General features: G+C 47.4%; 1 protein-coding gene across 4 annotated transcripts; it reads right to left on the reverse strand.

The window, feature by feature from the left end:
* Positions 1-148: 148 nt before the first annotated feature.
* Positions 149-14,928, reverse strand: Gbgt1 (globoside alpha-1,3-N-acetylgalactosaminyltransferase 1 (FORS blood group)). 4 transcript variants are annotated; one of them, XM_045146074.1, is made up of 8 exons: positions 14,705-14,928; positions 14,087-14,252; positions 13,817-14,007; positions 13,238-13,306; positions 4,102-4,152; positions 3,987-4,022; positions 3,362-3,496; positions 149-1,539 (listed from the first exon to the last, which is right to left on the reverse strand). In XM_045146074.1, exons 3-8 carry the CDS (start codon positions 13,885-13,887, stop codon positions 855-857), a joined length of 1,047 nt encoding a protein of 348 aa, XP_045002009.1. In that variant the 5' UTR covers positions 13,888-14,007; positions 14,087-14,252; positions 14,705-14,928; the 3' UTR covers positions 149-854. The 4 variants fall into 4 exon arrangements, with proteins under 4 accessions (XP_045002009.1, XP_004653893.2, XP_045002010.1 ...); XM_004653836.2 differs by lacking the exon at positions 14,087-14,252; XM_045146075.1 differs by lacking the exons at positions 13,817-14,007; positions 14,087-14,252.
* Positions 14,929-22,819: the final 7,891 nt, after the last annotated feature.

Consider the following 22,819-nt stretch of genomic DNA (forward strand, 5'->3'; position numbering starts at 1 on the left):
CACTTTTTCCAGGCTCCCCAAAGAAACAGTGAGCTGTCTGTGGCAATGGCCAGCTTTAGCCCAGATTTTCCGGAAATAACCATACCCCCCTCCCCCCGACCAATTTACTGATCGAAATCCAGTCTGTGTTCTCCAGAGCAGTCACATGTGCAGGCAAAACCCTGACTAGGGCCAAACACACACATTTATTGAACTCCCTCCTCCAAACCCTATTATAAGAGAGGCAGCTCATCCCTGATAATGTGGTTCACCCTGGGGCACAGGAGACCAGAGGGGCCATAAATCTGGTCCATTTCAGAGTGGGCTCTGAGGTCCTGAGAGAAGAGCTGGTTACATGTGGTTAGGGGACAGAAAACACAGGGCCGGAGATCCCAGCAACTGAGGAAACGGATCCTGAGAGCTTTTCATGAAGGTGTTTAAGTGTGACTTCAAGGCAATATGTAAGGCTGCAGACATAGCTCAGTGGCAGAGCACGTGCCTAGCATGCACAAGGCCCAACATAGTGTGTGTGGGGGAAGCACTATGCCATATGTGAAGACAGTAGCAAGGTCCTAGGCACTTTGAGAAGGGCTGGGACCCTAGGGAGTGCCCCTGTGAAGACACGTCCCCTAGGTGGGCAAGGTGAGGCTAGGCCTGCCAGTCCCCATCTCCTTTAACCTCTGGTCTCGTCCCTCCTGTCTGATCACTCTTGGCTGGATTACCGTGTGACTCTCTATATAGACGCACACGGTCGTTATAGTCTGTAGTAGCTTCTCTATGCCCATTTCCAGGTTGGATTCTACAGGTGGGCAAAGGTGGGCAGCTGTATGCAGGGCTTTGGATCCCCATCCAGGGTGGCCTGCTTGTCTCTGTTGTCAGCTCCGTAGCCAGCTGCTATCCTTGTCCAGGGTAGAAAAGCGGATCAACTTCAGGCTGGGTGGCAGGGGTTTCCTATCATCCCAGAGGTACTCTGGGGACAGTACCTTGGATGGTTTGTGTGAGATGAAGCGGCGATTCAGGTGGCTCTCCTCCTGCCAGATTGCCATGATGCCGTTGGCTTTGTCTGCCAGGATGCCCATGTGGCAGCCCCTGGTGAACTCGTACACCTTGGCCACTTGTCCCCCAAAAACTGCCCCACCATAATAGAAGTCCCCTTCACCATCTGCCACAAAGGCTGCGGAAACCTGCCTGCGCTCGTAAGGGAATTGCTGGCGGGGTACACTGAAGTAGCCGGGGTGAATGGCGGCCACTAGGTCCCCCAAGGTCTCGGGGCCCCATGGATTCCGGAACACCATGTCTACATCAAGGCAGAAGAGGTAGTCCACTTCCTGGTGAGCCCTCTTGGCAATGAGCTGGTTGATGGTCTCCATCCGACGCATAGAGATCTCCTCCCAGTGGGAGTGCCTCTGCACAGGGACAATGCTGAGGAACCGCCCGGGGCCCAGCTGGACTTTGGGAATGGCTGCAGGATCGTGAGTGAAGACATAGTAGTGTACTTGGTACCCACACATGAAGAACTCCTCGGCCGACTCCAGGAAGGACTGGGCGAAGCGGACATACCTGGGGACGACGGCCCGTCAGCACGGCTGTCCCAATGGGCCGCCACCCGGGTCCTCGCCATGCTTGTACCAGGCGGGTCTGGGAACCTCGCTCTCTACTTCAAGAAGCCACTCAGGTCTAACCTTGGGCTCTTCACGGGTCAAGTTCCCACAGTCTTAGTAATTAAGTTGGACAGTGCTAAGCTGAAAAATCTTAACTTCCGAGTTTTGGATCTGGGCTGCATAAATGGGAAAACCGATGCGTTTCAAAATCTGAAATGTGATACTTTGGGTCCCAAGTGTTTCAGATCGGGGTACTCGGCTTTGTACCAACCATTTGAGACTGTTGTGAAGATGACCCTCAACAGTGCTGTTCTTTCTTATTTTGGTTTGTGGTACGTGTGTGTGTGTTCATGTGTGTGAATGAGGGGCACAAGTGCCACGTGTGTGGAGGTCAAAGGATAACTTGGGGTGTTGGTCTTTGCCTTACACCTGTTCTCTCATGGCTCGACACTATTTGTCAGGCTACCTGGCCCAGGAGCTTCTGGGCAATTCTGTCTCCACCTCCCCTAGACACTAGCACTGCGCTGGCCGGCATTACCTGAGCTCTGGGTGTCTGAACTTGGGTACTAACAACTTGTGTAGCAAGAGCTGTATCCACCAAGGCATCTCCCCAGCCCAAAGGTGTTTCTTTCTTTCTTTTTTTTTAAATTTTACTTTTATTTATTTATTTGAGACAGAAGGGGAGAGAGTGAGAATGGGCACGCCAGGGCTTCCAGCCACTGCAAACGAACTCCAGATGCATGTGCCACCATGTGCACCTGGCTTATGTGGGACCTGGAGAATTGAACCTGGGTCTTTAGGCTTCGCAAGCATGTGCTTTAACTGCTAAGCCGTCTTTCCAACCCTCTTTCTTTCTTTTTAAAAGACAATTTATTTATTTTGTTTGTAAGAGAGAGGCAGAGAAAGAGTGAGCTGCCTCTGTAAATGAACTCCAAATGCATGTGGCACCTTGTGCATCCAGCTTTATGCGGGTACTGGGGAATTGAACCCAGGCTGTCAGTCTTTGCAAGTAGGTGCCTTTAACCACTGAACCAGCTCTCCAGTCCCCAAAGGTGTTTCCTATATCCATAAATAGCACTTTTACTGAGCACTTACTGAAGTGCTGGGCAATGTTCTCAGACTCCATGACCTCTGTTAGCTGCCTGTGAGCTTGTCCATTTTATAGGCAGGAACATTGAGCATCAGGGGAAAAAAGTAGCCGAGAAGCGGTTAGGAGACAGTATCAAGGGAAGGCAGATGTTGGTCATGGAGGGCACAGATAGAAGTGGTTGACATGTGGGCGTGGTAGCGCACGCCTTTAATCCCAGCACTCAGGAGGCAGAGGTAGGAGGATTGCTGTGAGTTTGAGACTACAGAGTGAATTCTCGGTCAGCCTGAGCTACAGTGAGACCCAACCTCAAAAAAAAAAAGAAAAAGAAGTGGTTGACATGGCCTTACACCTAGAACAAGGGGTTACTTGACCCCTCTGGATCTGTTCATCATCTGGCCAAGTGCTTTCCGCCCTGGGCCCCCAGTATGATCCCCAGCAGACCTAAAGGAAAGGCCAGGTGGGATCAGGAAGAGAGGGGGCCCAGGAGAGGTAGGGAGGACAGGGCTTCCGGTCAACATTTCTGTTCCTCACCTGGAATGCTTCTCCCCTTCCTCTCTGTCAGATGAGGCCTTCCCCTATCACTCTGCATTTTCTAGCTGGGATCTCTGTACAGGAGCCATCTCTGCCCTGGACCGCAAGCTGCTGTGGTTCAAGGACACCCAGCCCCTCCCCCGCACAGCCCACTACTCACTTCCCCACGGCAAACACGGTGACCCCCACAGTCAGGTTCAGTGGCTGGAAGATTTGGTGCAGAAGCTCCGGGTTGAAGGTTCCCTCAGAGACGATGGGCGCCAACCAAGGTGTGAGTGTCAGCAACTGGGTGGGCCTGATGGTGGGGAAGCATGGGTGCTGAGATACCCCCCCTAGATTAGGCTGGGTGGCATCCTGGCCCTGCCTCCCATACTGTGTAACCTGGGGCAACCTGGTCCCTGCCAATAGGCCTGAGTTTACACACATGGAAAATGAGGATAATAACAGCAACCTTCTGGCAGGTATGGGCACAGAGGGGCCTGGCAGTAACATCATAATACCCATCACCAATAGTGACAAGCACCTGCCAAGGCACATGTCACCATACCATTCTATTTGCTCCTCCAGCTTCCCAGGAAATAGGTTTTATTAGGATCCCCTGAACAGAAAAAAGGCTCAGAGAGGAAGGCTAACATGCTCAAGACTATATACAGCCAGGATAAAACTAGAGCCAAGCTCCCTGACTCTCTGGGGCCATGGGCCACTGTGATGTTGGCACCTCCACCACGCTGGAAATGCAACCGAGCTTTCTAGTCCCTTTTCTTGCCCCATCAGGTCTCTCCTACCTCTGGTCCAGCAGCTTGGGCTGAGGGTACTGTGACCTGCAACCAAGAAGAGTCAGTGTGAGGGAGGAAGCCCTCACTGCCAGGGCCACGAAGTGGGTAATGACAATCTTCTTACCGTGCCACGGGCTGGAATGGCTTCCCTTCCCTGTACTGCAGCTTCATGTTGCTGACGGCAGAGGTAAGAGAGAACCGTTAGTGCCAGGCAGGAAGGGAAGGGGCCTGACAGACCTCCTCTATCCCTCCCCACAGCTTCACCCACTTTCCAGGGCAGGGGTCCTCTAGCAGCATTTGTCTGGGGTCACAGAAGGAGCAAGCGCAGGGCAGGCATTTATGCTCGGCCCTAAAGACAAGGCTTTCCAGCCACACTGCTCTGTAGTATCCTGGCACCAGAGAGGACTGAGAAGCTGCAAAGGCCTGAGGACCAGGGACACTGGTGAGTTGACCGAGCCCAGTCACTGGTGACAGCCAGTCATGAACATCATTTGGCTGGGTTGTGAAATGGTTTCTCATACTCAAGTCAACGACTGGCTTTGCAGGTGAGGATGGCATTGGTATGGGTTGAGTTTATATAATGGGGTGTCTTAGTCCACTAGCTGAAAGTCCTTTGGAATAGAACTGAGATTTCCCTGAGGACAAAAGAAATTGGGACTGAGGTTTGGTGGTACATGCCTGTGATTCCAGTCCTTGGGAGTTAAAGGCATGAAGGAGGACCAGGGATTTAAGACCAACAGGGGCTACACAGTGAGAGCCTATCTCTAAACAAAGTAAAACAAAACACAACCAAAAGCATGTCCATGGCCACACACACAGACACGAAATCTGCGTGTGTCCTATAATGTTAGCTCCAGCCTGCAGGTCTAGACCTGCCTGCCCTTAGTCACAGAAACCCATTCATTATGGTAATTCTGTCTCTACACTTATCTTTCTCTCTCCAGTGGAAACCTGACACTCACTTTTCCTCACCTGCAAATGAGCAAGCTTCCATAACCACCTAGTGGTCATGAGAGATCAAGCCGGGCACTTGGTCCAGCCTTAGTCCATGGCTAGCACTCAGCGAGGCCAGCAGCCTATGTGGTCAGTATCCTGTAGCCATTCCCACAGATGGAAGCCACTGGGGGTAGGGCCGAGGGAGCCTGGAGAGAAGACCCTCCACCCAGAGGACAGTATGGTGGCACAGCCAGCTTCAGTGGATGCCTGAGGTGACCTGTCTTGAGGAACTCCTAAAGGGTCAAGTGCCTGATGACACAGTCTGCTGTCACATATGGACTTTATTTATTTATCTATTTAGGCCAGGTATGGTAGTGCACACCTTTAATCCCAAAACTCAGGAGGTAGAGGTAGAGGTAGAGGTAGGATGATGGCCATGAGTTCGAAGCCACCCTGAGATTCTATATAGCGAATTCCAGGTCAGCCTACGCTAGACAGAGCATGACCTTACATTGAAAATCCCCCAAAAAAGTTTTTTTTTAAAATTTATTTATCTGAGAGAGAGAGAGAGAGAGAGAGAGATTGGGGGGGGATGGGTGTGCCAGGGCCTCCAGCCACTGTGAATGAACTCCAAATGCATGTGCCCCTCCTTGTGTATCTGGCTTATGTGGGTTCTGGGGAATCGAACCAAGGTCCTTTGGCTTTGCAGCAAATGCCTTAACTCCTATTTCATCTCTCCAGGGTCCCCATTTTTAAAGTTATTTTATTTATTTCAGAGAGCGAGGGAGGGAGGGAGAGGCAGATGGTGATGTGAGAGAATGGGTGCGCCAGGGCCTTCAGCTGCTGTAAACAAACTCCAGATGCATGTGCTACCTTGTGCATCTGACTTATATGGGTCCTACAGAATCAAACCTGGGTCCTTTGGCTTCACAGGCAAACAACTTAACAGCTAAGCCATCTCTCCAGTACCCCCCCCCAAAAAAAAATTTTAAGGAATGGTCTCACTCTAGCCCAGACTAACCTAGAACTCACTCTGTAGCCCAGGCTAGCTTTGCACCCATGGTGATTCTCTACCTCAGCCTCCCTAAGTACTGGGATTATAGGAATGAGCCATCATTCCCAGCACCTGTGGACTTTCAACACATCTCATATGAAGATGGATGGCCTCAGCCTCCTTAGTTCACACCTTCTTCAGTCTGTGATCCTTTGTGTTTGTGTGTGTGGCTAAATACAGGAACATTTACTATTCCAATTATGTTTAAGGGCACAGTTCAGTCACACTGGTGCAAGCATCATTCACTGCCTAGAAGGTTTTCTTTGTTCTTGTCACATTCAGTGGCCACTAAACAGTAACTCCCTATGTTCCCAGCCCATGGAGGCCTGGCACTCATCCTGTTACTGGAGTTGATAGGGTCAGGGCCTGGACCCTGACAGCCCTAACAACCTGAGTCTGACCATCCATCCTAAACAGGTCAAATAGAGAGAAATTAATAGTGAAAAACAGAAAATGGAGATTTATTCAATGTGGCCCCATTGGGAAGAACGAAGGGGTCCAGTGACCTCGTAAGTCAATCTTTGGGGTCTGGACATAAGGTTCAGGTTTAAATAGAAGGCAAGAGCCACGCATAGTTAAGCTGTCCTGGTCAAGGTGAGGCCCTGCCCATCACTCACTGTCTAGTCTCCAGTCCCTCCGGCAAGGAAGGACAAGTTGTCAGTGTTGTGTGAAATCTCTTCTTTAGGAGACAAGTTTCTCCTCTGGCTGGCACCAGGACTTCCCAGCAGGAGATTTCTGGGAAAATTCCAGTTTCTTGGAGTTCGCTGCTTCGGTGGTCTGATGGCCATGGGGGGGGGGGGGGCGCGCACAAGCATCTCTTAGAGTATCTTCATTCCCAGCCGGGGGTGGGGGCGCAAGCCTTTAATCCCGGCACTCCAGAGGCAGAGGTAGAAGGATCCTTGTGAGTTCCTGGCCAGCCTGAGACTCCATAGTGAGTTCCAGGTCAGGCTGCCTCTCCTCTTCCTAGCAACTCCTCCAAGTGGAACTGCAGTCACCTGCCCTTTTATGATTAGCCTCTAGCCTTTAAGTTGACAATGTTTCATTTCCATCACACCTTCCAAGGCTCAGGGTCCATTGCAGAAGAGGTGGCGGAAAGAATGTAAGAGCCAAAGGAAGGGCAGGACTCCTTATAACGTGCTCCTCCAGACACAAATTGGCCTGGATATCCATGACCTCACAGCGCCTGACACTACCTACACAATACCATCATAAGAGGAGGAAAAGATGATGACATCAAAATAAAAAGACTGATTGAGAGGGGGAGGGGATATGATAGAGAGTGGAGTTGCAAAGGGGGAAAGCAGGGGGAGGGAGGGAATTACTGTGGCTTATTGTCTATATTTATAGAAATTGTCAATAAAGTAATTAATGAATAAAAAAAGCAGGGAAAAAATTGACAATGTTTGAGCCGGGCGTGGTGGCGCACGCCTTTAATCCCAGCACTTGGGAGGCAGAGGTGGGAGGATTGTGAGTTCAAGGCCACCCTGAGACTCCATAGTGAACTCCAGGTCAGCCTGGGCTACAGTGAGACCCTACCTCGAAAAACCAAAAAAAAAAAAAAAAAAAAATTGACAATGTTTTGAACTCAGGTCATCAAACTGGAGTCCTACTCTCCTTTCTTCAAATCATGTCCCTGCTCAGAACACAAAGGGGTTCTGAGGAGGTTAGAATCCAGAAGAGGACACATTTAGGGACACTGCTGCACCGGGCGCACAGCATTCCTGTTGTGCACCAGGGAGCTCTTCTCTCTACAAGCCCAGACTTGCTTCAGCTGCATTATGGAGCTAGACACAAGAATACACAAACTGGGGTGGGTAGTACAGCTCAGAGGTAGAAAACACGTCTAGCACGCAGAAGGCCAAGGGGTGGGTCTCCAGACCAACACACGTACGCATGCACGCACGCACACTCACTCACACACAACAAAAAAATCTACCTATTTCTAAATCTCTCTTTTTTTTCAAGGCAGGGTCTCACTCTAGCTCTGGCTGACCTGGAATTAACTCTATATTCTCAGGGTAGCCTCGAGCTCACAGCAATCAGCCTACCTCTGCCTCCCGAGTGCTGGGATTAAAGGCGTGCGCCACCACGCCTGGCTTCTATTTCTAAATCTCTAAATGAAAAGTAGAGATGAAATGGGTATGTGGCTGCACATACCTATTATTCCAGCACTTGGGAGGTGGGAACAGGAGGATCTAAAGTCCAAGGTCATACTTGACCTCACAGTGAAGTGGAGACCAGCCTGGACTACTGGAACCCTGCTTCAACAAACAAAGCAGGGCTAGATGGCTCAGTGGTTCAAGGTGCTTGCTTTGTAAAGCCTGATGACCTCTGTGTTTGATTCACCAGTACCCATGCAAAACCAGATGCACAAAGTGCCATATGCCTCTGGAGTTTGTTTGCAGTGGCTGGAGGCCCTGGCGTGCCCATTCTCTCTCTGCCTCTTTCTCTCCCTGTCTGTCTGTAGCTCTCAAATAAAAATAAACAAAAACAAACAAAAATGTTTCAGTATGCCTAGCCAAGGATGACCAACAGAGAACTTATGAAAGGATTAAGGAGACAGCTCATTCGGGGAAAGTGCTTGCCCTTCAAGTGTAAAGTAGAGTTTGGTTCCCAGAGCCATGTTCTTTTTTTTTTTTTTTTTTTTTTTTTAAGGGCTGGACAGATGGCTCAGCAACATAGGTGTTTGCCTACATAGCCTAATGACCAGGGTTCAATTCCCCAGTATCTACATAAAGCCAGATGCATAAGGTGGCACATGCATCTGGAGTTCGTTTGCAGTGGCTAGAGGCCCTGGAGTGACCATTCTCTATCTCTTGGGCTGTCTCTCTCTGCTTGCAAATGATAAATATAAATAAATAAATATTTGCTGAGTGTGGTGGCACATGCCTTTAATTCCAGCACTTGGGAGGTAGAGATAGGAGGATTGCCATGAGTTTCAGTCCATCCTGAGACTACAAAGTGAATTCCAGGTCAGCCTGGGCTACCTCAAAAAAAAAAAAAAAAAAAAAGTACTGGGCTGGAGAGATGGCTTAACAGTTAAGCACTTGCCTGTCAAGCCTAAGGACCCCGGTTCGAGGCTCATTCCCCCAGGACCCACGTTAGCCAGATGCACAAGGGGCGCACGTGACTGGAGGTCCTTTGCAGTGGCTGGAGGCCCTGGTGTGCCCATTCTCTATCTATGTATCTGACTCTTTCTCTGTCTGTCACTCTCAAATAAATAAATAAATAAATAAAAATGCTTTGGAGAGACATAGTGACCTCCAAAATTAATCCTTGATTAGATTTTGGCTATTTGGTTGGTCTTAAACACTCAGAGACAAATGTATAATCAAAGATAAATAGATACCTCAAATATATGAATGGCCTATTAAGTAACACAAGAGCTTTCCAAGAGGGGAAGCAAAGACGACCTTAAGACATGTCCCCAGGTCTAATAGTTCTAATTCGATAATAAGGAAAAACAACCATAGATGTCAAAAGGGCTAGTTTCAAATCTGGAATCAATCAATCTATCTATCTATCTAGGTACCCATCTATCTGACCAAAGGTCACTTAATTCAAAAGACTCCCTTATACTGGGAACAATGGTGAATCTCTTCTAACTTGTATGTGCCAGGACATCCTTAAACAAGCCCTGAGACCAAAAATGTATTTGTACAGCCTTTAATGGCACCCAATGACTCCATGGTACCAACCTTTGGCCCTGGTTAGCCCTAGGATGAATTTATAAAGGTATACTCTGGAAGTCTGTTATCAAGGTTAAATGTTGTGTATGTTTTTTGATAACTCTGCTAATATCTCGTCTGTTTTACAAGCCATACAGAAACAGATTCAGACTATGTCAGACACTACTGTGCCATTTGATGAACAGTTCTGGAAGGAAATCTCAGCCAGCTCATGCTCAGATGGTCCAGAGACAATCCAACTCCGTCTGCCTGGGTTCTTTCAAATATTTCCCAAGGCCTAGACGTCCAAAAGAAGGATATCCCTGAAGGTGACCAGTTTGCTGTGTGCTCACTTCTCATTAACTCCTTACTTTTACTCTTTCTCCTCAACATCCTCTTCCAAGATTATCTTCCTACACTCCATCGGTACATTTTGGGGTCCTTTAGAGTACTTCCCCTCTGTGGGAGAGACTCTCTAACTGCCACAACTTTGTGCCCCCTTCAGCAGGAAATAGTTAACAATCTGACGTCATTGCCCCTTGTCCTCTAATAGCAGTTAGAGGGTCTTCTCATGGGGAAGAGGGGGGAATGAAGGGTGGGTAAAGTTAGGGTGACTGGACCCTTGAAGGTAAAAAGGGCAGTAAGGTTTTTCTTGTCTCTTGCCTAGTTCCAAAGAACTGATTTTCCATCAACAATCAGGACCCCTTCTAGGAGGGTCTTTCATAGGAGTTAAACATTATGGTTGGTCAAGTTCAGCCCCCAGAACTTGGTGCCAGAGCTAATCTCTTCCTGAGACAGCCCCTAGTCCTAACCAACCAGTTGGCCCTCTGGTTCACCTGGGCCAAAAGAAAGCCCACCACCCTAAGGTTATAAATCCCTTTGCAAGGGGAGGGTAGGCCCTCTGGCTCTCTGATCACTTGAGAACTTCCAGCTGAGGGTAGGCCCTCTGGCTCTCTGATCACTTGAGAACTTCCAGCTGTGGGTGAGTTTTCCTTCTGCTGGGCCTGGGCTTGCTCGGCAGGCCAGGGCCCAACCAGGAGGGCCCCCTGGCCCTTACTCTCGGCGTGGGGGTTCCTTATCCCTTCCAGCTCTTTGAAATTTCTTTTCTGTTTTCTTTCCATGTTTTTTCCCCCCAGATCTGCATCTGGTCACATGGCCTCCTGAGCCACATGTGGCCCACATGGGCTTCTGGGCTCCACGTGGTTTATTTCTCTTCTCCCCACTTTATCTCCCCTTATCTCTCAGCCTTCCCCTTTCCACACTCCTTTGTAAAATCTGAATAAAATGTGGTGTTTTAAAAATCTAAATAAATAAATACAAATCAAATTAAATTTAAAAAGCCAGGTGTTGTGGAGACTACTTCTAATCCAAGCGCCAGAGAGACAGAGATAGGCAGATTACTGGGACTCACTGGCCAGCCAGTCTAGCCTACTTGGTTAATTCTAGGCCACTGAGAGAAACTGTTTCAAAAAAAAAACAAAAACAAACAAACAAACAAAAAAAAACAAAAAAGGTGTATAGGGGCTGGAGCGATGGCTCAGAGACTAAGTGCACTGCCTGTGTAAGCATGAGGGCCTGAGACCTCCAGGGTTCAAATCTCCTGATCCCATGGAAAACAGCTGGGCATGGCCATGCACATGTGAAACCCCAGTCCTGCAGGGGAGTGGAGTCCCAAGAATCTGTGGAACAAGTGCTGGAATCAGTGAAAAAGAAACCCTGGCTGAACACAAGATCACGTGGAAGAGTGATGGAGCAGAGCACCTGATGTCCCACTCTGGCCACTGCCGGTGAGTGGACAGAGCACTGCAGGGCACACACACGTGCACACACGACACACACACACACACACACACACACACACACCCCACACAAGATTTTAAAAAAAGTGTACAGCTCCCAAGGAACAACACCCAAGGCTGTCTTCTGGCCTGAGCACACGTGCACCCATCCAGACTCTGGTGCACACATGCGTTCAGCCACGAGCCCATGAGAAGGTCAAAGAGAGAATGTGGCTAAGGAAGCATGTCATACAAGAGGAAATTCAGTCAGTGCAAGACTGGGAAAACGAGAGCCTCAGAAGTGATGAGATGTCGCCGTTCCCTTCATGGTGCCGGACAAACACTAGACCAGAGGCAGCTTATGGGAAGTTACAGAGCCCAGGGGAAGTTCCCTCATGGCAGAAAAAGCCGGCTCACTCCAGCACACATCACAGCACAGAGAGAGAGCAAGAAGCCAACACCAGCAAACACCAGCTAGAGCTCAAATTGACTCAACACTCCTAGTAGGGCTGGATTCAACATCTGCCCCCCAGTGACACCTCTTCCAGATGGCTGCTGGAGACTCAAGTTACTCAGTCAAAATACCTCAGGTTATGGGGACCATATAATCACATTCAAACCATTACATGAGAAAAATGAAATTTAAATCAGAGGTATCATTTTTCTGCCTCTGGAATCAGTGAGATGGGTTTATGTTTGGTTCTCCATAGCACCTGGTTTTCCCAGCACAAGCTTGGGTGCAGCATGGATGGCAGAGGTGTGTTACATCCTCTCTGACAAACCACTACTGTGATGGACTGAGAACTTGTCACTAGCTTCCGGCTCAGTCTCTCACATTGGTTGCCCAGTAAGAAAGCCATCAACAGATCCAGCCTCTCAACCTTTGATCAGAACTGTGAGGACAAAATAAAATTCTTTTTAAGTAATTAATTTATTTATTTGAGAGAGAGAGAGGGAAGGAGGGAGAAAGAGAGAAGAGGCAGAGAGAGAATGGTGCACCAGGGCCTTCAGCCACTGCAAATGACCTCCAGACACATGCACCACCTTGTGCGAGTGGCTTACGTGGGTCCTGGGGAATCGAACCTGGGTCCTTAGGCTTCACAGGCAAGTGACTTAACTGCTATGCCATCTTTCCAGCCCCGAAATAAAATTCTTTATAATTTACCCAGTCTGTGGTAGTATGTTATTAGAATAGAAAAGAGACTAAGATACTAGTACTGTGTTCATAATAATATATGTGTTAACAAGTAGTCTATTATAATTTTGGCTATTATGAAAAGCAAACGATGATGGGGCCAGAGCCCCTTTGAAGGCTGTCCTACTTCAACTTTTCACCCTTAGCTCTCAAAATCAGATTCACTAAGTAGGGAAGGCCTTAAGCCAAATGGCCAATGTTCCCTGCATCCATACAGAGCACAAAACAAAAGGCCCAGGCCATAAAGCACCATTTACTAATCACCTTCTACACAACATGAGAACACAGGCTACTTACACATGCCATCACTTCCGTGTTCCCACAGCCCAGGAAAGGCACCTCCCATCTTACAGGTACAAGTGAGGCCCACAGCTGTGCAGCATGCCTAAGGCCAAGCCACGTAGAAGTAATGGGATGTGTGAAGAGTTCAACATCAGTTTTACTCTACACCTGTTACAGCCATAAACTGCCGACACTGGCACTTCTCAGAACCCTGAGCTGAAGATGCAGGAGCCCACAGATGACATGACCCTAAAAAACTCTCCTGTCTGCCCAAATATGGCCAGTCCAACCGGCACTCACCGCCTCCACCCCCCCCCCCCACCCAATCCCTCTAGCCCCGTACTTACAAGAGCTCTGGGCAGGGGAGGTAAAAGGGCTCATAGGAAAAGACTGGCAGCCAGTTCTTGACGTACTCCCTGGAAAGGAAACTGTCTGTTGAGTTCATTTTGTCCTAGAGGCTGGCACTCATTTGGCGCACTGGTGGAGCCTCCCCGTCCCCAACCAGTGGCACATCTGGGGAGCAGGCTTATCACACCAGGGTCTGATAACTGCCGAGGACAAAGCCTCTGGCATGTGGTCGTCTATTCACCCACGTGGACATTCACTCTTGGGGTGCGTGTGTCCTCAATGCTTCCTTTCCTCAGACTGCACAGTGAGGAGGCACTGAGTATACTGGCGGTGTTTTTAGATGCATAAACAGGGTTCCTTATCAACACACACTGAAGGACAATCTAGGCAGAGGACATGGCATGTCTAATGTTAGGAGACCAGCACAAGCCAAAACAAGCTGTTTGGCCGGGGCTGAGCCAGGAGGGGTTGGTGGAACATAGAAACCTGCATGGGGATCAAAGTTTTTAGAGTGATGACATGCAGAGTCAGGAAGGAGTGCTGTTGTCTAAGAGGGGCGGTTCCCAGGCGCAACTCACCACAGGGCCCAGAAGCTCACGCTGGCCAGCAGGCACAATGCCAGGCCCAGGGCCAGTCTCCGAAAGGACATCTCTAGGTACTATACTGGAGCCTGGGCACCTTCAGAGACCCCAGGGCTTTGGCCAAGTAGGCCTTTCCCACTCACGGGTTATCAGGCATTAGGTTTGCTTCTCTAGGGTCCCAGGAATTCCTACAAAGAAAGGTTCTTACTCCAGCAAAATGGAACCCACTCCTGCAGCCCCTCCCCCCTCCACTCCCGGCCGGCTCACCCGGGCAATAAAGATGCTCAGTTTTTCCTCCCACTGTTGAGCCATCGGGCTAAGCTTTGGAAGCCAGCTGTGGCTCAGTGCTTAGCTGGTAGCTTCCGCTTTCCCATAGGACTATCTTCCCCAGTCTGTGGCCCCTGTTTAGGCCCCAGTGTCTCACACTGTCCTCCTATGAGCAAAAGCAAACAGAAGGCTGCCCGAGGATCGTCTGGGGCAGCACCCCTACAGACCACTGGATGCTGAGGCCAAGGTTTAGATCCCCCCCCCCCCCAGGCCAATCCCAGGCGAGGACAACAGTACTATAAATAACTCTGCGGGGACACACCCAGTCATTCCCCCAGGGGCTACGCAGCAGAATTCATCTGGGTTGGGTTTAAAGGCAGTTGCAAGACACCTATGGGAGGCGGGATCCGTCCCAGGAGAGCGGGAAGGTACTTCAGGTCTCACTGGCTAGCTGACCTTCCCACAGTCACCCCCGAACTAGCTAGCCTCTGCCCGCCCCCGCGGAGTTTAAGCGCAGGGCTGGCCGTAAAGTCCTCCTTGGCACAGCCTGGCCACTGTAAGCCCGAGGGTAGAGGAAGATCCCAGGTCCGGGGTTCGGCGGGTTGGGTCTCTGCTCACCCTGGCAAGCTTTCTCGGGCCTCAGTTTCTCCAATCGGGCCTCGGCGCGAAGTCCTTCAAGCCGTGCCCAGTCTTCACGTCCCTGCCTCCTCGCTAGCCCCGGACTGAGGCAGCTTGGCAGACACACATAGAGCCCAGATCCACACTCCGCTCGGCTCAGCACGGGATCCAACTCCCCGAAGGTTGGGGCGGAGAAGCGCACTTGGACTTCCACCCCTCGTTACGGACCCAGACCCTCCCCCTCCTCCTCTCCTCTTTTTCCCCTTCCCTCCTCCCCTATCCTTCTCCTCCTCTTTCCCCAATCCCTCTCCTCCTCCTCCTCCCCTTCCCTCCTCCCCTACCCTTCTCCTTCTCCTTCGCCCCCCCCCCCGCTCCGGCGCGGGGCGGGGACTGGGCGGGGCCAAGGTCAGGGCTCGGGCAGAATCACTCCCAGCGGCCCCACCAGCCACTGGACGTATCCCAGCCTAGAAACCAAGGACACAGCTGGACCGGACCACCGCGACTCCACAGTGGATGCGTTGCGCGTCTCGGGGCGCGCCTGGGCAGAGCGTGGCTCAGCGGGGACAGCTGAGAGAGCTCGCGGTCTGCGATGACACGGGGGGGGGGGTCAGTCAAGGTGGGAGGGGATTCAACACGCTCCGCTCGCAGCTCCCCATCGCAGGGCTCAGATCCCCCCCCACCCCCCGTCACTCACGGCCCTACCCACCGGCCGCAGCCCTGTCGAGTCCCGCCCAATAGATCTCAGCTCGGCCCCATCTTTACGCCCCGCCCATCCGCTGCAGCCCCTATTCTCACGCCCCGCCCACCAGCTGTCGCCCCCATGCTCGTGCCCCGCCCACCTGACGCATCGCCCCGCCCCCTACTGTCCTTCGCTGGAGCCCCACCCAGCAGGCGCAGCCTCTCCCCGCCCACAGTCCCGCCCACTGAAGCAGATAGCGGAGGAACGAGACAGGGTCTTTTGGTGGAAAGCTTACTGCGCTTAGAAGCGCTTGCATGCAGTGGTGGGAAAGAGAAGCAGGCCCTCTGAGCCGGCCTCCTCTCGCCTCTCCCTGCCGAGGGACCGCTAGCAGGTCCCAGCATCTCCTGGAAGTCCCTTCCCTCCTCTGTCAAACCTTGCTTCCCTTGGCAGCCCGTTCGATACCGTTCCAGGAAGGTGTGATGGGCCCAGAGAATTGGCGCCGGGGCAGAGGACACGGCCAGGCGCAATGGGGAGGGAAAGGAAGGGACCAAAGGGGGAGCCCTGAGGGTAAGAGAGTTGTAACCAGCCAGAGAAATAGCTTTGGGGAAGTAAGTGCAGGTCCTGTACTGACGCTGAGAGGTGATGGGTTTGCTCAGGGTCACGTGCAACTTGAAGCCACAAAGCCAGATCTGCCTAGTGTCCATGCCCTTCTGGTTTCCCCCGGGAATGGCTGGGTCAATCTTGTTCCTCAGTCTGCAGGTGTCTGGCGCAAGCTAGGTAGCTGAGGGTGCTGGGCGAGAGGCATGCTTGCGGTTTTGTTTTTTTAGCTGCCAGCGCTAGCTCCTTTGGTTACCTGGGACGGAGAACCTCCTGATTTTCTTTTCCTTTCCCTCGTGTTCCCTTTCCTTTGTGCTGGGGAATTGAGCCTAGGGCCTTGTGTATGCTAAGCAAATGCTGTATCATTGAGTCTCATCCTGAACTTTTCCTGACTTGTTTTCTTTTTTTGCAAGGGGGGGGTGGGAAAGAAAGAAAGAAAGAAAGAAAGAAAGAAAGAAAGAAAGAAAGAAAGAAAGAAAGAAAGAGGAAAGAAAGAAAGAAAGAAAGAAGAAACACTCGAGGCTTCTTGCTACTGCAAATGTCTAACTTACATGGGTGTGAAATGGGAATTTTGGGGTTCCTTGCCAATACACCAATATATCAACACACCAAGAAGTTTAAGGTTCCTAGGATTCTTGTCTTACGAATTTAAAGAATTAAAATCCATAGACCAGAGGGTAAGGTTTAGAGAGAATTCGTTAGAGTAAGAGAAGGAAAGAGGCAGAAGTACAGAGAGCTCCCGTCATGAGGGAGGCACGAGGTGGTAAAGCCCGTGTGGGAATAGAGGAGGGGGATCTCCTCTTGTCTCAGCCTAGCTGGGCTGAGAAGAGGGAAAGCTTACCAGAACCTGGAAGTTCAGGAGTCAGCAAAGAGAGAAGGAGGGAGGGAGGGAGGGAGGCAGGCAGGCAGGCAGGCAGGCAGGAACGAGCACTTGTCCCCCAGTATGCATCCATTAATAACCTTATTATGGATGGTGGGTTTTACCTTCAGGGTCAGGTGAGCCTGAGAGTCAGCTGATTGGTCTGGGCTAGAGGCTGGCACAAGAAGAGGTCAGCCATGATGCCAAGTTCTGGGGGCTGAGCTTGACCAACCACAATGCCAGCATTAGATTCTGGGAAAGGGGACCTCCTGGCTCAGGTTGTTCATGGAAAAACAGGCCTAGGGAACTTCTTTTGGTAAGATCTAAGGAGAAGCCACCTTCTCTGATCTCTAGCAAAGCGGTGACTACAAGGACAGAGTTCAGGACATTTCTGCCTTTACTTCCTGGTGGTCCACTCACCCTTACTATCTTAGGTGGGGTTGGGGATTGAATCCTGGCCTTCAGGATTTGCAAGCAAGTGCCTTTAACCACTTGAACCATCTTCCAATTTCCAAGACTAAACATTACATTGGCCTGGAATCGAACCTGGGTCAAATGCTTGGAAGGCAGCTGTGCTCATCCGTGTACCACCAATGCACATTGACTTGTTTTCTTTTCTCTGTTCCTTGGGGTGCTGGCTTCCTGGTAACTGTTCTTTAACTAGGAGGCAGGCAAGTATCTGGACTCTGCTTGCTGGCTCCAGCCCTCCCCTGGTTCAATTTGCATCTCCTTACTTCCCAATTAGAAGATAAATTTAGATTAATGTTTGTGCTGGCCTGGATAGGGCTCACAACAAGGTGGGAGAAGACAAAAGAGATCCCCCTCCATGATTAAAAATATATTAAGCATCAGCTAGGAGGGAAAGGCTGGAAGACAAGAGGTGGTTTGGAGTACCTTTTCTTTTCTTTCCTTTTTTTTTGTTTTTGTTTTTGTTTGGTTTTCTGAGGTAGGTAGGATCTTACACTAGCTCAGGCTGACCTGGAATTCACTATGTAGTCTCAGAGTGGCATCGAACTCATGGCAGTTCTCCTACCTGTGCCTCCCAAGTGTTGGGATTAAAGGCGTGTGCCACTATGCCTGTTCCATTGATCTACATGTTTGTTTTTGTGCCAGTACCATTCTGTTTTGCTTACTCTGGCTCTGTAATACAGGTTAAAATCAGGTATGGTCATACCACCAACCTTATTTTTGTTGCTCAGAATTGTTATAGATATTTGAGGTTTTTTGGTGCTTACAAATGAATTTTAGGATTGTTTTTTTCTATTTCTGTGAAGAATGCCATTGGATTTTTTTTTCTTTTTTGGTTTTGTGACGTGGAGTCTCACTTTAGTTCAGGCTGACCTAGAATTCACTATGTAGTCTCAGGGTAGCTTCAAACTCTCAGCTGTCCTCCTACCTCTGCCTCCCAAGTACTGAGAGTAAAGGCATGTGTCACCACTCCCGACTTGCCATTGGAATTTTGATGGGGATTGCATTAAATGTGCAGTTTGCTTCTGTTAAGATTGCCATTTTCACAATATTGATTTTTCTAATCCAAGAACATGAGATGTCTTTCCATTTCCTAGTGTCTTCTGCAATTTCTGTCTGTGTTTTAAAGTTTTTATTGTAGAGATCTTTTACTTCCTTGGTTAGGTTTATTCCAAGGTACTTTATTTATTTTTTGATGCAATTGTGAATGGGAGTGATTCCCTGATTTCATCCTCAGTGTGTTTGTTGTTAGTATATAGGAAGGCTAATGATTTTTTTCTTTTTTTTAAAAAAATTTATTTGTTTGCGAGAGATGGGGGGGGGAGAGGGAGGGAGAGGAAGGGAGAGGAAGGGAGGGAGGGAGGGACGGAGGGAGAGAGAAAGAGAGGGAAAAGAATGGCATGCCAGGGCCTCTAGCCACTGCCAACAAACTCCAGATGCATGCACCACCTTGTGCATCTGGCTTATGTGGGTTCTGGAGAATCAAACCTGAGTCCTTTGGCTTTGAAGGCAAGTCTCCAGCCCCGGCTACTGATTTCTGTGTGTTTATTTTGTATCCTGCTACATTGCTATAGGCGTTTATCAGCTCTAACAGTTTGCTGGTAGAATCTTTAGAGTCCTGTATGTATAGTATCATATCATCTGCAAATAATGCTAAAATTTGATCTCTTCCCTTTCCAATTTGTATCCCTTTTATGTGTGTCTCTTGCCTTATTGCTATGGCTAAGACTTCCAGTACTATATTAAATAAAAGTGGGGACAGTGGACACCTTTGTCTTCTCCCTGACTTTAGTGGAAAAGCTTCAAGGTTTTCTCCATTTAGCATTATGTTGGCTGTAAGTTTGTCATAAATAGCCTTTATTGTGTTGAGATATGTTCCTTCTATTCCCAGTTTCTGAACTAAAGTGAGACTCCACCTCACAAAACCAAAAAAAGAAAAAAAAATCCAGTGGCAATCTTCACAGATATAGAAATATCATGAAGGGATGTTGGATTTTGTCAAATGCTTTTTCTGCATCTAATGAGATGACCATGTGATTTTTGTCTTGAATCATCCTTGCATATCTGGAATAAAGCCTACTTGGTCAGGGTGAATAATCTTTCTGATATATTCTTATATTCTGTTTGCCAATATTTTGTTGAGGATTTTTGCATCTATGTTCATGAGTGAGATTGGTCTGTAATTTTCCTTTTTTGTTCTGTCTTTGTCTGGTTTTAGTATCAGAGTGATGCTGGCTTCATAGAAGGAGTTTGGTAGAATTACTTCCTTTTCTATTTTATGGAAAATTTTGAGAAGCAGTGGTGTTAGTTCTTCCATGAAGGTCTGGTAAAATTCACCAGTGAATCCATTGGGGTCTGGACTGTTTTTAGTTGGGAGATTTTTTTTTTTTTTTATAACTGCTTGGATCTCTGTACTTTTATTGGTCTATTTAAGTGGTTAATCTCATCTTGATTTAATTTTGGTAGGTCATACAAATCAAGGAAATCATCCATTTCTTTCAGATTTTCAAACTTAGTGGAGTATATGTTCTTATAGTATATCCCTATAATTTTCTGAATTTCTTTGGTATCTGTTGTAATGGTGCCTTTTTCACCTCTAATTTTATGAATTTGTTTCTCTTCTCTCTTTCTTTTGGTCAGATGTGCTAAGGGTATATCAATCTTGTTTATCCTTTCAAAGAACCAACTCTTTGCTTTTTGAAAATTTTATTATTTATCTATTTTTGTGTGCGTGTGTGTGTGTGTGTGTGTGAGAGAGAGAGAGAGAGAGGGAGAGAGAGAGAGAGAGAGAGAAAATGGGAATGTTGGGGCCTTCAGCCACTGCAAACAAACTCCAGACGCATGCATCATCTTGTGCATTTGGTTTATGTGGGTACTGGGGGATCGAACCTGACTCTTTTGGCTTTGCAGGCAAGTGCCTTAACTGCTAAGCCATCTCTCCAGCTCCCAACTCTTTGTTTCATTGATTCTTTTTTTTTTTTTTTTTGTTTCTTTCTAGTTCATTAATTTCGGCCCTAATCTTTATTACTTCTTCTTGTCTACTGATTTTTGGATTGCCTTGTTCTTCTTTTTACAAGGCCCTAAGGTGAAGCATTAAGTTGTTAGTGACCTTTCTGAATTCTTAATATAGGCACTTAAAGCTATAAATTTCCTTCTTAGGACTGCCTTCATTGTGTCCCAAAGGCTTGGTATGTTGTGTTCTCATTATCATTTCATTCTAAATATTTTTTGATATCCTTTTTGATTTCTTCATTAACCCATTCATCATTTAGTAGAGTATTGTTTAGTTTTCATGATTTTGTGTATGCTCTGTAGGTTTTCTTCCTGTTGATTTGTAGTTAATTCCATTGTGGTCAGATAAAATGCAAGGAATTGTTTCAATTTTCCCATATTTGTTAAGATTTGCTTTGTGTCCTAATACATGGCCAATTTTAGAGAATGTTCAGGTGCTGCTGAAAAGAATGTGTATTCTGCAGCATTTGGATGAAATGTCCTGTATGTATCTGTTAGGTCCATTTGTTCTATGACCTCATTTAATCCAGATGCTTCTCTTTTTATTTATTTTTTTGCTGGGATGACCTGTCAGTTGATGAAAGTGGGGTGTTGAAGTCACCCACTATAACTGTGTTTTGTGTTATCTGTGACCTTAATTCTAATAGTGTTTGACAAAATTGGGGGCCCCCATGTTAGGTACATATATGTTTAGGATTGTAATGTCCTCCTGTTGGAGTGTTTCTTTAATCAATATAAAGTGACCTTTCTTATCTTTCCTAACTAATGTTGGTTTGAAGTCTACCCTGTCAGATATTAGCATAGGCCAATTTGCTTGAAACACAGTTTTTCAAACTCTCACCCTAAGATAGTTTCCATCTTTTGTGGAAAGGTAGTTTCTTGGAGGCAAAAAAAAAAAAAAAAAAAAAAAAAAAAGAAGGATCCTGCTTTTTAGCCCAGTCTGCAAACCTGTGTCTTTTGGTTGAAGCCTTGATATTAAGAGTTATTATTGAAATGTATTTATTCTTGCCATCCTTATTTTGTAGTTCTTCCAGTTTTATCTTTACTCTGTTGTATTAACTAATATTTAAGTATAATTATTTTTTTCCATTTCCTTATATGTGTGCTTTTCTTTCTCTTCAGCATGGAGAATCCTTTAAAGTATTTTCTGTAGAGCTGGTTTAGTCTTCATATATTCCCTTATCCTGCTTTTATTGTGGAATGTCTTTATTTCTCCATCTATTTGAATGGATAGCTTTGCAGGATAAAGTAATCTTGATTGACAGTTGTTATCTTTCAGAACTTGGAATATATCCTTCCAAGCCTTTCTGGCTTTAAAAGTTTATGTTGAGTAATCTGCTGTGATCCTGATGGGTTTGCCTTTGTATGTAATTTGAGTTTTCTCTGTAACTGCTTTCAATATACTTTCTTCCATTTGTGTGCTTGGTAGTTTAATTATAATATGATGGTGGGAGGTTCTTTCCTGATTTTGTCTGGCATTCTGAAGGCTTCCTGTATCTGCATTGGCATCTCTTTCCCTACTTGGGGGAAGTTTTCTTCTATGATTTTGTTGAAAATACCTGTTATGCCTTTGGAGTAAAATTCTTTTCCTCCTATGATGCCCTGAATTCTTATGTTTGATCTTTTCATGGTGTCCTGAATATCTTGAAATTCCATTCATGCCTTCCTACTAGTTTGTCTTTCTCTTTGTTGGACTGTATAAGATCTGCCACCTGGTCTTTTAGTTTAGATATTCTGTCCTCTCGTTGATGCATTCTACTGGTGAGACTTTCTACAAAGTTTTCTATTTGGCTTACTCTGTTTTGAATTTCTAGTATTTCTGATTGGTATTTTTTTCATTACTTTTGTTTCCTTACTCATGTCTTGTATTTACCTCCTTATTTCATTAAGTTGGTTTCCTGTATTTTTTTGGGATTCCACTAGGAGTTTGTTTTCTTCTTTGAGTCCCTTGATTTCTTTGAACATAGATATAATCATGTTTTGAAATATTTTAAAAGAGTTTTTAATTTTTATTTATTTATTAGAGGCAAAGAGAGAAGGAGAGAGAGACAGAGTGAGTATGGGCATTCCATGGCCTCTAGTCACCACAAATGAACTCCAGATGCATGTGCCACCATGTGCATCTGGCTTATGTGGGACCTGAAGAATCAAATCTGGGTCCTTAGGCTTCATAGGCATGCACCTTAACTGCTAAGTCATCTCTCCAGCCCCATTTTTTTTGAAATCTTTATCAGGCATTTCATTTAAAGCAGTCTTACTGGAGGTGATTTCTGAAGGATTTATAATTTTTGGTGGGATTGCATTGTCTTGATTTTTTTGTGTTTCTTGCATTATAATGTAGAGATTTTTGCATCTTGAGTTAATTTGATGTGTGGGTTTTCTAATTATCTGCAGTGTTCTTAGCTGTGTAAATCTGACTTTATTTATTTTTATTCTTTTTGTTTTTTGTTTTTTTTTTTGAGATAGGGTCTCACTATAGCCCAGGCTGACCTGGAATTCA

Source organism: Jaculus jaculus, chromosome 1 (genome assembly GCF_020740685.1).
Source record: "Jaculus jaculus isolate mJacJac1 chromosome 1, mJacJac1.mat.Y.cur, whole genome shotgun sequence".
Classification (NCBI taxonomy): Eukaryota; Metazoa; Chordata; class Mammalia; order Rodentia; family Dipodidae; genus Jaculus; species Jaculus jaculus.